The sequence below is a fragment of the Pleurodeles waltl genome, chromosome 4_2, assembly GCF_031143425.1.
Source record: "Pleurodeles waltl isolate 20211129_DDA chromosome 4_2, aPleWal1.hap1.20221129, whole genome shotgun sequence".
Taxonomy (NCBI): Eukaryota; Metazoa; Chordata; class Amphibia; order Caudata; family Salamandridae; genus Pleurodeles; species Pleurodeles waltl.
Genome location: NC_090443.1, coordinates 400,116,729 through 400,133,291, shown reverse-complemented (window position 1 = coordinate 400,133,291; position 16,563 = coordinate 400,116,729). Strand labels below are relative to the sequence as shown.

The following is a 16,563-nucleotide window of genomic DNA, read 5'->3' as shown; positions in this document are numbered from 1 at the left end:
ATCAGACAAATGGGTGCTGGATATAGTGGCAAGATATCATACCCTGGAATTCATACAAAAACCACCGCATCATCCACCAAGAACAGGCAGACCTCTCCATCTTCGTCTGCTTCAGCAGGAGGTAAGGGAGCTATAGAAACAGTTCCAGTTCAGCAACGAGGTCTCGGATTCTACTCCAGTTTCTTCCTAATAAAGGAAAAGTCAGGGGAATGGCGTCCGATACTAGATCTCAGGAAACTCAACAAGTTCCTTTGGAAGCAATCTTTTCGGATGATCACACTGTCAGATATCCTGCACCTCCTCAATCCTGGAGATTTTATGACAACTTTGGATTTCCAGGATGCCTATTTCCACATAACAATACATCAGAAACATCGCAAATATCTCCGCTTTACTGTAGCCGGTGCTCATTACCAGTTCAAAGTCCTACCATTCGGGCTGAGATCAGCTCCAAGAATCTTCACGAAATGCCTTGCCCCAGTCGCAGGTTTCCTCCGCAGCAAGGGTTTCCAGGTGTTTCCATACCTGGACGACTGGCTCATAAAAGCTCCGTCTATGCAACTAGCCTCCAAAGCGACAAACGCTTGCTTAAAATTATTCCACAGTTTGGGGATAACAGTGAATCTACAGACGTCAGTCATACTTCCCCCATGCAGAAGAGTCTTCCTGGGTGCAGAATTAGACACTATCCAGAACAAAGCATATCTCACTCCAGCAAGGCAGCAGAAGCTAACCCACTTAGCTGTCAGAATCTCCACAAAAGAGTTTGTTTCAGTACGACTGTTCAAGTCGCTTCTGGGCATGATTTCCTCAGCCATCGTCCTAGTTCGACTAGCAAGGCTGAGAATGAGACCGTTGCAAGAAGAACTACAACTCCAATGGACCCAGTCTCAAGGGTCCTTCGATGATTTAATAACTATCTGTAAGGAAATGCCTCCTTGGCATGGTTACCCCCTGAATTTTTGCCTTTGCTGATGCTATGTTTTGAATTGAAAGTGTGCTGAGGCCTGCTAACCAGGCCCCAGCACCAGTGTTCTTTCCCTAACCTGTACTTTTGATTCCACAATTGGCACACCCTGGCATCCAGATAAGTCCCTTGTAACTGGTACCCCTGGTACCAAGGGCCCTGATGCCAGGGAAGGTCTCTAAGGGATGCAGCATATCTTATGCCACCCTAGGGACCCCTCACTCAGCACAGACACACTGCTTGCCAGCTTGTGTGTGCTGGTGAGAACAAAACGAGTACGTCGACATGGCACTCCCCTTAGGGTGCCATGCCAACCTCACACTGCCTATGCAGTATAGATAAGTCACCCCTCTAGTAGGCCTTACAGCCCTAAGGCAGGGTGCACTATACCATAGGTGAGGGCACCAGTGCATGAGCACTGTGCCCCTACAGTGTCTAAGCCAAACCTTAGACATTGTAAGTGCAGGGTAGCCATAAGAGTATATGGTCTGGGAGTCTGTCAAACACGGACTCCACAGCACCATAATGGCTACACTGAAAACTGGGAAGTTTGGTATCAAACTTCTCAGCACAATAAATGCACACTGATGCCAGTGTACATTTCATTGTAAAATACACCCCAGAGGGCACCTTAGAGGTGCCCCCTGAAACCTAATCCAACTACCCGTGTAGGCTGACTGGTTCTAGCAGCCTGCCACACTTGAGACATGTTGCTGGCCACATGGGGAGAGTGCCTTTGTCACTCTGTGGCCTGTAACAAAGCCTGCACTGGGTGGAGATGCTATCACCTCCCCCAGGCAGGAGCTGTAACACCTGGCGGTGAGCCTCAAAGGCTTACCCTCTTTGTTCCAGCACCGCAGGGCACTCCAGCTAGTGGAGTTGCCTGCCCCCTCTGGCCACGGCCCCACTTTTGGCGGCAAGGCCGGAGGAGATAATGAGAATAACAAGGAGGAGTCACTGGCCAGTCAGGACAGCCCCTAAGGTGTCCTGAGCTGAAGTGACTCTAACTTTTAGCAATCTTGCAGATGGAGGATTCCCCCAATAGGGATAGGAATGTGACCCCCTCCCCTTGGGAGGAGGCACAAAGAGGGTGTACCCACCCTCAGGGCTAGTAGCCATTGGCTACTAACCCCCCAGACCTAAACACGCCCTTAAATTTAGTATTTAAGGGCTCCCCAGAACCTAAGAATTTAGATTCCTGCAACTTAGCGAATAAGAAGACTGCTGAGCTGAAAACCCCTGCAGAAGAAGAAAGAAGACACCAACTGCTTTGGCCCCAGTCCTACCGGCCTGTCTCCTGCCTTCTAAAGAAACCTGCTCCAGCGACGCTTTCTCAAGGACCAGCGACCTCTGAATCCTCAGAGGACTGCCCTTCTTCAAGAGGAACAAGAAACTCCCGAGGACAGCGGACCTGCTCCAAAAAGACTGCAACTTTGTTACAGAGGAGCAGATTTAAAGACCCCTGCAATCCCCGCAAGAAGCGTGAGCCTTGCAACACTGCACCCGGCGACCCCGACTCGACTGGTGGAGAACCAACACCTCAGGGAGGACCCTCCGGCGACTCTGAGACTGTGAGTAACCAAAGTTATCCCCCCTGAGCCCCCACAGCGACGCCTGCAGAGGGAATCCCGAGGCTCCTCCTGACTGCGACTGCCTGACTCTAAAATCCCGACGGCTGGAAAAGACCCTGCACCCGCAGCCCCCAGCACCTGAAGGATCGGAACTTCAGTGCAGGAGTGACCCCCAGGAGGCCCTCTCCCTTGCCCAGGTGGTGGCTACCCCGAGGAGCCCCCCCCCCTTGCCTGCCTGCACCGCTGAAGAGACCCCTTGGTCTCCCATTGATTTACATTGGAAACCCGACGCTTGTTTTTGCACTGCACCCGGCTGCCCCAGTGCCGCTGAGGGTGTACTTTTTGTGTGAGCTTATGTCCCCCCCGGTGCTCTACAAAACCCCCCTGGTCTGCCCTCCGAAGACGCGGGTACTTACCTGCTGGCAGACTGGAACCGGGGCACCCCCTTCTCTCCATTGAAGCCTATGCGTTTTGGGCACCACTTTGAACTCTGCACCTGACCGGCCCTGAGCTGCTGGTGTGGTGACTTTGGGGTTGCTCTGAACTCCCAACGGTGGGCTACCTTGGACCCCAATCTTAACCCCGTAGGTGGTTTACTTACCTGCAAAAACTAACATTACTTTACCTCCCCCAGGAACTGTGAAAATTGCACTGTGTCCACTTTTAAAACAGCTTATTGTGTTTTATGTGAAAAGTATATATGCTACTGTAATTATTCAAAGTTCCTAAAGTACTTACCTGCAATACCTTTCAAATGAGATATTACATGTAGAATTTGAACCTGTGGTTCTTAAAATAAACTAAGAAAATATATTTTTCTATAACAAAACCTATTGGCTGGATTTGTCTCTGAGTGTGTGTTCCTCATTTATTGCCTGTGTGTATGTACAACAAATGCTTAACACTACTCCTTTGATAAGCCTACTGCTCGACCACACTACCACAAAATAGAGCATTAGTATTATCTCTTTTTGCCACTATCTTACCTCTAAGGGGAACCCTTGGACTCTGTGCATACTATTCCTTACTTTGAAATAGTGCATACAGAGCCAACTTCCTACACTATCACACAAAAAATTCGACAAGCGTTGAAGTGGTGGTCTCAGACCAACCACCTCTCCCAAGGTCTTACGTTTCTAGCACCAATAACAGACTTTGGGGGTCATTCCAAGCTCCCGCCGCCCGCCAAGCGGGAACCGCCAGAAGACCGCGGCGGTCATTCTGGGTTTCCCACTGGGCTGGCGTGCGACCGCCAAAAGGCCGCCCGCCAGCCCAGCGGGAAACACACTTCCACGAGGAACCCGGCTCCGAATGGAGCCGGCGGAGTGGAAGGGGTGCGACGGGTGCTAAGCAGACACTGAAATTCTAAGTGGGGCCCTCTTACGGGGGCCCCACGACACCCCATACCGCCATCCTGTTCCTGGCGGTTAGGATGGCGGTATGGGGGTCGGAATCCCCATGGCGGCGCAGCAAGCTGCGCCGCCATGGAGGATTCCCCTGGGCAGCGGAAAGTCGGCGGTACATCGCCGACTTTCCGTTTCTGGCCGCGGCTGTACCGCCGCGGTCAGAATGCCCAAAGGAGCACCGCCAGCCTGTTGGCGGTGCTCCCGCGGACCACGGCCCTGGCGGTTTTTACCGCCAGGGTCAGAATCAGGCCCTTTGTCATCACCACAGACGCTTCCTTGGAAAGCTGGGGAGGCCATTTGCAAGACATGCGCATTCAGGGAAGATGGTCCAATCTTCAGAAAGGAATGCACCTAAACCTGCTAGAACTGAAGGCGATCCATCTCACGCTCAAGGCTTTTCTTCCACGCATCGCAGGGTCCTCAGTGTTGGTCAGGACGGACAACACAACAAGTATGTTTTACATCAACAAGCAGGGAGGAACAAGATCCCTCTCCCTCTCAAGGGAAGCTCAGTCTCTTTGGGACTGGCTCACACTGCACAATGTTCGCCTCAGGGTGGAGCACCTGCCAGGGGTCAACAACGCCCTAGCGGACTCTCTCAGCAGGACGGACGACAACTGCCACGAGTGGGAACTCAACCAGAACATACTCGACGGCATCTTCCCACGATGGGGTCAGACGATCCTAGACTTGTTTGCCACCAACCTGAACGCCAAATGCCAGTTCTACGCCAGTCGATACCTACTCCCGGGGTCGTGGGGAAATGCTCTTTTGATGAGATGGTCCGGGATCTTTGCCTACGCTTTTCCCTCCATCTCTCTGATTCCCAGGCTCCTCAGGAAAATTAAGTCTGAATGCTGCAAGATCCTTCTCATAGCTTCCAGATGGCCTAGACAGTACTGGTACACGGAGCTCCTACTCCGGTCCGTGGCCAATCCAGTCCGCCTTCCTTGCAACCACAACCTTCTCACGAAGAATCAGGGTCTCATCCTTCATCCCGATCCAGCTTCTCTGCAATTGCATGCTTGGCTCCTGAGTACAGAGAGTTTCACGATATGAACATCGATCAGGAATGTAGACTGATATTATCTAGGGCATGAGCAGAGAGCACAAATAAGACGTACAAACTCAAGTGGAAGAGATTTTGTGTTTGGTGCTCTCAGAACAACTTCCACCCGTTATAAATTAAGCCTAAACAAATTATTTCGTACCTTCTCTCACTCTCCAAGGCTGGTCTTTGCCATGCATCAGTCAAGATTCACCTAGCAGCTATAGCCTCCTATAGGCGATCAGCTGAGATGCCCTCAATCGGCTCATCCAGAATCATTAAGCAGTTTATGAAAGGACTCCTCCGCACTTTCCCTCTGGTGCGGCTACCTCCGCCATAGTGGCACCTTAATATAGTCCTGTCTCAGCTCATGAAAGCTCCTTTCCAACCCATTCACAGGGCGGAACTCAAGTACATCACATGGAAAGTGGCAACCCTGCTTGCTCTCACTTCTACCAGGAGAGTCAGTGATATACAGGCGTTCACTACTAAAGAACCTTTTTTGTTTTTTTCTGATTACTTTGTTATTCTCAGAACCAACCCTAGATACATTCCCAAGGTGCCATCTTCATTCCATCTCAATGAGCCCGTGATACTACGAACCTTTTTTCCAAACCCAACTACAATTGCAGAAAAAACTCTACATTCTTTGGACATCAAACGATGCCTCAAATTTTATCTTCAAAGTACCAAACAAATCAGGAAATCAGATCAACTCTTGGGGCCATATTTATACTTTTTGACGCAAAACTGCGCTAACGCAGTTTTGCGTCAAAAAAATTAGCGCCGGCTAACGCCATTCTGAAGCACCATGCGGGCGCCGTATTTAATCAATGACGTTAGTCGGCGTTAGCCGCCGGCGCTGCCTGGTGTGCGTGAAAAAAAACGACGTACACCAGGCAGCGCCGGCGTAGGGGGATATGGAGCTTGGGCGCCAAAAAATGGGGCAAGTCAGGCTGAGGCAAATTTTTCGCCTCAACCCGATTTGCGCCATTTTTTCCGACTCCCAACCCCCATAGAAATGACTCCTGTCTTAGCAAAGACAGGAGTCATGCCCCCTTGCCCAATGGCCATGCCCAGGGGACTTCTGTCCCCTGGGCATGGTCATTGGGCATAGTGGCATGTAGGGGGGCACAAATCAGGCCCCCCTATGCCACAACATTTTTAACAAAAAATACTCACCGGAACTTACCTTAATGTCCCTGGGATGGGTCCCTCCAGCCTTGGGTGTCATCCTAGGGTGGGCAAGGGTGACAGGGGGTGTCCCTGGGGGCATGGGAGGGCACCTCTGGGCTCCTTCCGAGCCCACAGGTCCCTTAACGCCTGCCTTGTCCAGGCGCTAAAAAATGGCACAAAAGCGGCCGTACGTCATTTTTTTGGACCCGCCCACTCCCGGGCGTGAATTTTGCCCGTGAGTGTAAATACGGCGCACATGCCTCGGAGTCCATTTTTTAGACGGGAACGCCTACCTTGCATATCATTAACGCAAAGTAGGTGTCCACGCTAAAAAATGACGCAAACTCCATGGACTTTGGCGCTAGACGCGTCTAACGCCAAAGTATAAATATGGAGTTAGTTTTGCGTCGGAATTGCGTTAAAAAAAAACTACGTAATTCCGGCGCAAACAGAGTATAAATATGCCCCTAGGTATCTTATTCTCTTGGACGACAGGGAGCAGGAGTCACAAAGGCCACTATAGCCCGGTGGATTTCCACGACAATCCAATTCTGTCACACCAAGGCAGGAAAACCATTGACTAGGTGCCCGAGAGCCCACTCCACGAGAGCAGTCTCCACATCGGCTGCTTTGTTTCAGGGTATTGCCCTGGATAAGATATGTCAAGCTGTGACATGGAAAACTACGCACTCCTTTACGCAGCACTATTGTTTGGAGTCATCGCAGAGAACCGACTCTCTAGTAGGACAAGCTGTTCTACGTCATCTCTTTCATTAAGGTGAGACCTTTCCTTGGTTATATAGAAATGGTTTGATATGCAAATAGCCGTGATTTCCATCATATATACTTTGACATGCTTCTATATAAGTATGCATTTAGTTATATATATATATGAATATATATGTGTATTTATAACACGAATGTTCAGTATATGTGTATATGTACTTAGAAGTATCTATATTTTCTCCGAAGTTCATAATGCAAGATTTATGAGCTAACTATTTTATATTGGTTACAAAGGATTTTCATGCTCGCACCCTCCATCCACTGTGAGTATAATGTTTATCAACAGTACTGCTGACTATTCAGATTCAAGCATGTGAATTTATGAAAGATCCAATACTGGATAAAAAAACAAGTTACTTACCTGTAACTACAGTTATCCAGTATTGGTATCTTTCATAAATTCACATGCAACCCACCCTCCTCCCCTTTGACGCTCGCATTTCCTCTCAGGTTATAATATTTCAATCTTGTGCTGGAAAATCTGAGGGAAGGAGCTTCTCTGGAGAGTGTACTAGAGGGTGCTGGTGCCTGATTGGTCAGCAGGCAGGTTTGGGTCCTTTTCACAAAAGGACATGGATAGGCTATATGAGCGATTACTATTTCCATTATATCCTATGGCAAAAAATGTTTATTTGTTAATTATTGCTATTTTATGTACCGTGGGACTCCCACTTCGACGACGGGGATGATTCAAGCATGTGAGTTTATGAAAGATACCAATACTGGATAACTGTAGTTACAGGTAAGTAACTTGTTTTCTTCTGCAGACCCACTAGTAGCAATTAATTTGCAGGCCCTGGGCACATGTAGTGCACTTTACTAGGGACTTACATGTAAATTAAATATGCCATTTTGGTATGAGCCAATGTTACCATGTTTTAGGGAGAGAGCACATGCACTTTAGCACTGGTAAGCAGTGGTAAAGTGCCCAGAGTCCTAAAGCCAACAAAAAACAAGGTCAGAAAAAGAGGAGGAAGGCAAAGGTTTTGTGGTGACCCTTCAGAGAGGGCCATTTTCCAACAATGGACAAATCCTTTTTGCCAGATATCAAGAGATGAAGAGAGAAGTTGCTCTGTGCACCAGAAACAGGGCTTTAAATATGAACCCTTTACCGACAGGCAGCCAATGGATAGCTCTCAAAGCTGATGGGATTGAGGGATGTCTAGGTAAATGCAAGAGAAGCCTAGCCGCTGCATTTTGGACCACCTGCAGGCAACTCACCAGAGCCTCCGCAACTTCTAGATAGAAGGTGTCAGCATAGTCCAAGCATGAGGTGACCAGCTCGTGAAACACCACTCTCCTAGCCTCCAAAGGAGGTAAGGGAAGACATTTCTTCAGGGTGCAGAGCATAGCAAAACATTGGCCCACCACCACAGAGATCTGTGGCCGCATGGAGAGGGAAGTGTCCAGCTTCACCCCTAAGTTTTTAACCACCATGCACTATTTTAGTGTGTTTTTAGTAACTGTATCTGTTATTCGCTTCTCTCTCCACTTCTTGTGTTTGCGAAATCTTTCTCAGGCATGTAAGTCCTTTTTCTCCCATAGCCTTCACTCATGAGGCAGCATCCTGTTTTCATACATGGATCATTTTGTTTTATCCCCCTTTGTTTTTCAAATCTCTTACTTAGGTCTGTAAGTCACACTTCTCCAATAACATCACAAAGCCACCATCTGCATGGTTTCCTTGCACAGCTAGCCAAGAAGATGCCTCGGGCATAGAAGAGAAGGAGACGCCCATGACTTCTAATGGCAATGAACGAGAAGAAAGGGTTTGGCTAAAAGTAAGTCAAGCACATTATGCATTCATCTTACCTGATTTTGGTTACTAGTGTATACATTGTGTATTATACTTACCTCCAGTAGGAGTATTGCCTCTAAGTATTTTTGGCCTTGTGTGACTAAAATAAGTACCTTTATTTTTGGTAACACTGAGTATTGCCTTTTATTGTGTATAAGTACAGTGTAACTATAGTGGTATTGTAAGAGGTTTGCATGTCTCCTAGTTAAGCCTTGGCTTCTCTCCTACAGCTACCCCTTGACAGCGTTAGCTGCTAGACACTGCCTACATTTCACTAAGGTGGATCACTGGACCTGGTATAAGGTGTAAGTACCTCTGGTACCCACTACAAAGCAGGCAAGCTTCTCACAGTTCATCTCCATGATTGTAAGTTTCCCCCACCTCTTCAGTGGCTTTATATGGATCCAGGTATTTTCTATTGAGGTGTAAAGGACGGTGTTATCTGATGAGAATCAGTAGTCATGCACACTTGACATGAAGAAACCCGTTATGACAGGAACACTGAACCTGCAGTGGTGTTCGTGGATCACAGACCTGAAATTTCTGTTGATACCTGGGGCACAGAAAAAATAAACTCTGGAGAGAGGTCTGCTGGAGGACTGTGTTGGGCCTGGCAAGGGGTTCATCCTATTTGAGTTGGAGGAGAATGCCACAGACCCATATGAAAAGGGTTGATTAGGAATGTTACATATTCAAATGAACTCATTAAAATACCAGGGAATCAACTGACTCTATTTACATGGCTGCATGCACATTTCAAATACTTCACTTTTGATCACTGCCACAACGTGTTGGCTTTTAAGTCTCAAATCATTGCTAGGTTCGAGTCTCAAATCATTCAGAAAAATACTTCTACAGAAGCCTCACAAACTAGAAGACATCCTTGACATGGCAAGAGCTGATCGAAGTTTGCAGTTTCAGGCTAAATTTGCTCATTTCCGAAAGAAAGAATGTGCCATCAGAACATTATTCCACTTGAACGACACAACTGCTGCAGAAAGCTGCTGGAACTTGCATTATTGCTAGACTGTGCTCAGGCAGCAACTATAGCCTTTGAAACAACCAGCATTTTGTCCAGTAACTGACAATAAATGCCATGAACATGGAAGGAGGGTAATTTCTTAAATATGTGCAGGCAAACAGGCTAAGAAACAATGAGGCTAAGCTTAGCCATTCATCCCCAGAAAGTTTGTCTCATCAGAAAACTGCTAAAGTCCAGACACAAAGCCAAAAAGTACAGCAGACTGATCATCAAAATCGATCACCAAAAACACCAAAACAATTTTCTTAGTGAAGGGTAGCTTGCTGTTTGACAATGATGAGCTAATCAAACTAGTAACTGATAGTCTCCTTGGTGGGCACTGGCTCTCCATTAACATTATTAATGACAAATAATTTGCTTACCTGAAAGGGAACCCTTAGTTTCACTCCACGAAGACGCATATCTATCCCTACAGATACATGACAGCTCTTCCTTGCATGGGTTATTTCAGACCAACACTGAAATAAGAAAGCCGTCATGCAACGTGTGATGCACATTTCATAGAAGCAGCTGTTGACATGGGCTGTCTGCTCAGCTTTGAGTGTGCCATAAACTGGACAGTTGTAGGTTCTCTGTCTTCTAAATGCTGGGTGACATTGCCAGAGGAATAAAATGCTAAAAGTATTTTTTCCAAATCTAGTTATGGTTCAAATGTGTTTATTGATTCAAACACATACTCTTACCTATAACCTGCCGGCAAGATGTGATCAGGAAATTCAATGCTCCCCTCCCCAAAGCAAGTGAGATTTTTCATTTCAAAGAATAGTATTTGTAGGAGAGGTGCCCACTGTGTATCAAAGAGGTTTGCTGTTCCTGCAAGGGAGTTGCATTCTTCTCCATTCTTCGAATGTGCACCAGGCAGTGTATCCAGTCTCTCACATCGATTGGCCTGTTTTTGCTCCACAATTAAGTTATGGCTCATTTATCTGCACAAAGTATTAGCGACATCAGTCTCCCCTTTCTGGAATATAATAGGAAAGCTTGAGGGTTAGCTACACCCAGAATTAAGTCAGAAAGTAGGTAGTTGGACCTGAAACTTATTATCCTAAGTGTCCAGGACGTTCCACCAATATGTCTGAAATGTGCTTTCTCAGGGAAGGTGACTCGAGGTGTTATGCATTTCAAAACCTCTCCAGCATTTCGGGGGATTGCATTTTTCATGTTCCCATTTATTTCATAAGGTGTGAGGTGCCAAGATGAGGCTATCTTATATAGCTCTTCCTGTGTGATGACTGTTTTTGCTGTGTTACAGGCTCTGCTATATACCTCTCCCCATTCCCTCTCAGACAATTCTCCTCCAAGCTCCTTTTCCATCCTCATCTTTCCAGGATTTTTGGAAGGAATACCACCTTGTGATAGTATCTCATAGATATCTGAAGCAAGTTTCTTATTGTCTTCTTGCAATAGCACCCTATGTTCAAATTTGTTGAAGGGTCTTCAGACCAGAGGCCTAATGGAGGGATTCAAAGCCCATTGCTGAACTTTCATTTAGCAAAAAAAAAATCAGACTCAGGGTTGTCATATTGGGAGTGGACGTCCGTGAAGGTTTTGAGTTCTGGGCCCTTAAGGATGTTTCCAAGTCTCTTGTGCAATTTTTGTTTCCAGTTTTCAAATTCACAGTCCCTGAGAACCAGGATGAAGCAAGGATTCCCAAGAGTGTAAGTCAGTGGTGAGAGGAAAGTACCAAGTGCCTTTTTTTTGCTAATCTATCCCAACCCATACATGTTAACCTTGTGACTGGGGAGGAATGACACCCCAAGCCCATCCCTTTTTCTCTGTGCATGGAACCTAGCCTGTATAGACTCCTGCTACTGTATGGTCCATGAAGCACCAAAGTTTTTCAGAATCATTTTGCATCGACTCTACCATACATCTAATTTGGGAGATCTAGTAGGATTGCTTGATGTACATTCCAAGCCCCCCCTTCCTGACTAGTTTTTGTGGCATATGGGAAGCTATTCCTGACCAGATTAAGTTTTCTAAGGATTTCTTTAATTGGCGGGAGATAGATCCCTTATTTGGGAGCGGACGGACAGAGAATGAGCAAGAATGAGGTCATCTTTATGACCACTACTTAACCCACCCATGAAAACCCTCCCTTATGCTATTTATGTGTGTCTGATCACACTGACTTAGGGAGAGTATTGTAAGGTATGGGTAATGTTATGGCTTCTGAATTCCTTAATCGAAAACAGATGTGGCTCACCATTGAAAGGGAAACTGCTGTCTAAGTTCTGTTATCTATTCATGGGGGAAAGTAGGGTTTAGCCCCAGGGATTTTTTTAGGTTTTCTTGGAATCCTGAAACTGTGCCATATAATTCAAATTCTGCCATTAAGGCTGGCAGAGTGCTGTTTGGGGGAATAGTCATCACAATAATGATGTCTGCATTATGCCCTCAGGCGGATCCTGGATATTTCCTTGCAGCATCTGAGATCAGACTTGGGCAGAAAATATGCTTGAGCAGTAAAATAAAAGTGCCCCAATTAGCAAATCGGATAGCTAAAAAAGTGTCCCAGATTTACAAATCGAGACAGTTTTGAACTACTAAAGGGATGCTGTACAGGTGTTTTTCAAGATATGGGAGACAGCATGCATTTGTGCTTGCTGCAGGGAATAGGTGTGTTAATATCAGGGAAATCAACGGTAAAAACCAGCTCAGCAGACTATAATACAGTCCCAGACACAGCCAAAAACCAAAACAAGGCTTACACACTTTCCTCTCCGACCAGTCCTCCTGGCACTGCCAGACTGCACAGATTGCCCAATAGATCAGTCTGATCCTAATAGAGTCTGATCTTCGTGACCAAGGGATATAGCATCATATGAAATAGGAGGGAGAGTGGTGTACCTATGTCAATATTTATATGGAAGGAGATGCAGCCATTAGCCCTTATCCTCACTGAAGGGTTAAAGATAGCAGCTCAAGACCCAACCCCTGAATCTTGTTTTAAAACCAACTGATATCAGTATCTTGTTGAAAAAGGGTCATAGGACTTGATCAAACACTTTGTCACTGTCTAATAATAGCATGAAAGCTCCCTTCTTTGTCCTCTAAACGTTGCTCAGTAGGTGCAGGATGGTGTTGGTGTTGTTGCTACCACTCTGCAAAGTGATGAATCCCACATGATCTGGTTTGTTCAGTACGAGCATAACCTTCTACAATCTGTCCACTGATGTACCAGTGAAAATATGTATGTTCATGTTCAGCAAAGAAATTGGATGGTACGATTTGCACAATATTTGTCTCTGCAGGGTTTTGGTATCACTGATGTAAGGATCTGTGACATAGTGTATGTGATACCAGTAGCAAGTGAAACGCTGTTGTGCCTCTTAGGCAGGTCAGGAGCTAGCTGCCTAACAAAGACCTTATAGAATAATGAAGTATAGCCATCCATTCACAAGGACTTAACTATCTTCAACTCTCCTATGGCCAATAGCCCCTCACTAACTTGTATGGGTTCCTGTAGCAGGGTACACTGCTCCTTCGCAAGTTTAGTGAGTCGAATATAATATAGGTATTCAGCAATCTCATTGCATGTGATGTATTTACAGGAGTAGAGGGATTCATAGAGATCTCCAAAGCAGTTAACTAACTTCAGGTCCAGTATTTCCAAATCTATTTACTGGAATAGGCAAATTAAGGTATCAATCTATTCATTTGACCATTGATGAATCAGTGAAGTTGGTGTCTTATCACTTCAGGGCTATTACTTTCTACATCCAAGAGCAAGTCACACCCGAATTCAGAAAAAGGCATCATAGAGCCTATAGTTCCTGTGCACAAAGGACAGTATGTTGGGCAAATGTTCACTTGTGCGAACATGGTCCAACCATTTCAGGGCATATAGTAAGAGATGCATCTCCTTCCCTGCGTCTAAGATATAATTCATATCCAGTCCATTTTTTCTCCAAGTTAGATCTGAATTGAGACTCTCATGTGTTAGAACTTGAAGAATGTCGCTGCTATATAACCATGTTCACCACACACAGATTTGTTGTGCCCTTCATAGTTTTCCAAGAAAACTTCAAGAAAATTATCAGATACACTCCAAAGTGCTTGGACTAAAGGGATTATAGAAACATGAGAACACCCTTATCAAGGTTTGGAGTGCTCTTCATGAAATGAACTTCAAATTGAATGAGGAAAGACGTGACGTTTGCAAACATTTACTCACATTTTATGGAAATATTTTCTCTAATGAATGTATGTGTCGTGACTCCAATGTTTTAGCTGTCAAATCATTCCTGGGCATGGTGAGCTATATGACCAGATATGCATTAAAAATTTGTCTTCAATAAGTAATTCCTCTTTTTGACCTCACCAAGAAAGGTCAACCCTATTGATGGTCCCAATGGTTTCAGATTGCTTTTGAAATAATCAGATGCCACATTGCTAAAGCAGGTGGCATGACGTATTTTGGCCCTGTTTTACAAGCAGAATTCATTTTTGGTGTCAGTGCTGTTCTTTTCTGTGCCAATGCTATTCTGGCTCAGCTTGATCTTGAATCTGAGGCATGCCGATGGGCCGTTTCGTATGCCTGCTGCAGCCCAACAAGCCCAAAGAAGAAATACTTCCAAGCAGAGGAGCAAAGTCTGGCCCTTCTATGGGCATCTGAGCATTTTCACTTTGGTTCATGGGAAGCCTTTCACTGAGGTGACTCATCATCAGTCACTTGTGTCTATTTTCGACAAGGCCAAGAAACCCTCTAGGTGTTCTAAATGATGAAGCTTGAGAGTTAACGATTATAAACTCAACATCATCTACAAGCCAGCAGTAGATCAGAATCCTGTCAGTTTTCACACACTTCCACCTGCCAACTCCAGTGCTATGTCACCGATCACTGAGGAGTACAGTTGTAATGTGATCCACCAGGTGTGGTATGTTACCTTGAATAAAGAAGATATTGTCAAAGCCATGTAAGAAGACTCCATTCCTCAAGCCATGGCTGAAATGTATTCAGTCATAATGATGTCATGAACTTGAAATAGTGCACAGGTACTCTTGTGCCTGTGAACGGCTTGTTATCCAGCAAACACAATGTGAATTTATATCAACCAGAAAAGGTCTATTTCTCATGAGAACTTGTCTTGTTATCCCTCACTTGCTGTGACATCAAGTTGCTGAACTGGGTGACACAGGACACTGGGGAATGGTCGTACCCAATAGACTTTTGAGGTATAAGGTATTTTTCCCATTCGTGGACAAATCAATGGAGAGGGCACCATCATGTTTACCAAGCCTTGGTAAAGACAATTCTTCTGAACCTTTCTCAATATCTGAACTGCTGGGAAAAATCTAGGAAGACGTTGTCATTGACTTTGTTGGCCCAATAGCCATGGGCCAATTTCTTCTCAGTGGGATTGATGTTCATGTTCCCTGATGTCATGGCAGTTCTCAGCACATCAGCTGAAGTGGTTGATTCCTCCTCTGGACAAGGTAAGTTCAACTTATGTCACTCCAACAGTTCTTATATACAGCAGTGGACCACCTATTCATGATAGAGTGTTCTTGGAATACACAGATTCATCACCACAAGATTACACCACTCTGTCTTCAGGTCATTGGCATGATGGACGATTTCATGACTGCTCTGAAGAAAGCCATGCAGGCTGTCTAAATCGCTAAGTCTCACACCATGGACTTGCTGTGTCAGGCTCTGAGAGACTATCTTGACACTCTGCACCTCATGACTGTGCAAACTGCTATTTGCTTAAAAGCTCAGTACTCATCCTCTTCTGGCAGCCTCTGGATTGCACTGCAGTTTGGGAGAAGTGACACATCATGATTGTGAGAAGAAAGACAAGATGAAGATGTACTCAGATCAAAGCAGACATGCAAGATAGTGGAGATTATATCAAGAAGATCAATTACACACCTTGTTGAAATAAACAAGTGAGGATGACCTTTACTTTGATCCCCATCAATACATGGTCATGGACATCAAGAGCTCCAAAATCATCATCTAGAGAGATGGGCTCATCATTACCCATAACTGGTCTTCCACACTTTGATGGGATAACTCAACCACCTCTTAGAAGCTAAACAATTGCCAGACAACTGAGGCAGTTCGAGGAGAAACAGCTCCTGTGCTTGTTTTTTTTTGCCTCTTTCTTTCGCATCATTATGCTAATTTCATCACCTCCTTCTCCTGAACCTGAATTTGAACCAATTCCTCTGATCTCCCACCATCTTTTATTCGCCCCCTGAAAAGCTCACCACTGCAATGGACTAATGTGAAAACAGTAGTATGGTTGCAGAGATGAAGGATAAAACTGGAATCTGGAGTGGAATTAAACACATCAGAAACAGTTAACAATTTATTGCAAAAAAAGTTGAATCAGTTTATTGTAAGTCACATTTAAAATGTGCTACTACTCAGAAGGTGTACAAAAAGACATAGGGATTCTATTGTACCTCTAATTAACATTAGAATGCAAAAAATAAACATGTTCCAGTAAATATCACCTTTCTGCTGATCACTCTTTTAGAAAAACAGATCATACGAATGAAAAGCCAATTTTCTTTTTTCTTTGCCTTGTTTGAACTACAGCTGTAATTATGGTCTGTGACTTTCATTTCACCTTGGCTGCTGTCTCTGACAGGAAACATTGTGACATCAGAATACAATTTTAACAATTTGTTAAGTTGGGGGGCGTGGCCAACCAAGATGGCCGGCGGGACGCGTCTTTAGTGCGCTCCACCATCCCTATTACATCCTACAGGGATCCTGGGTACCAGATGGCAGTGCACCCCTGCAACAGCAAGT

General features: G+C 45.4%; 1 protein-coding gene across 1 annotated transcript in view; it reads left to right on the top strand.

The window, feature by feature from the left end:
• PAPPA2 (pappalysin 2) overlaps positions 1–16,563 on the top strand; it is a 796,947-nt gene that overhangs the window by 548,374 nt on the left and 232,010 nt on the right. The window contains exon 11 of the mRNA XM_069231564.1: positions 8,583–8,735. Coding sequence (XP_069087665.1) covers positions 8,583–8,735 — 153 coding nt within the window. The remainder of the gene's footprint in view (positions 1–8,582; positions 8,736–16,563) is intronic.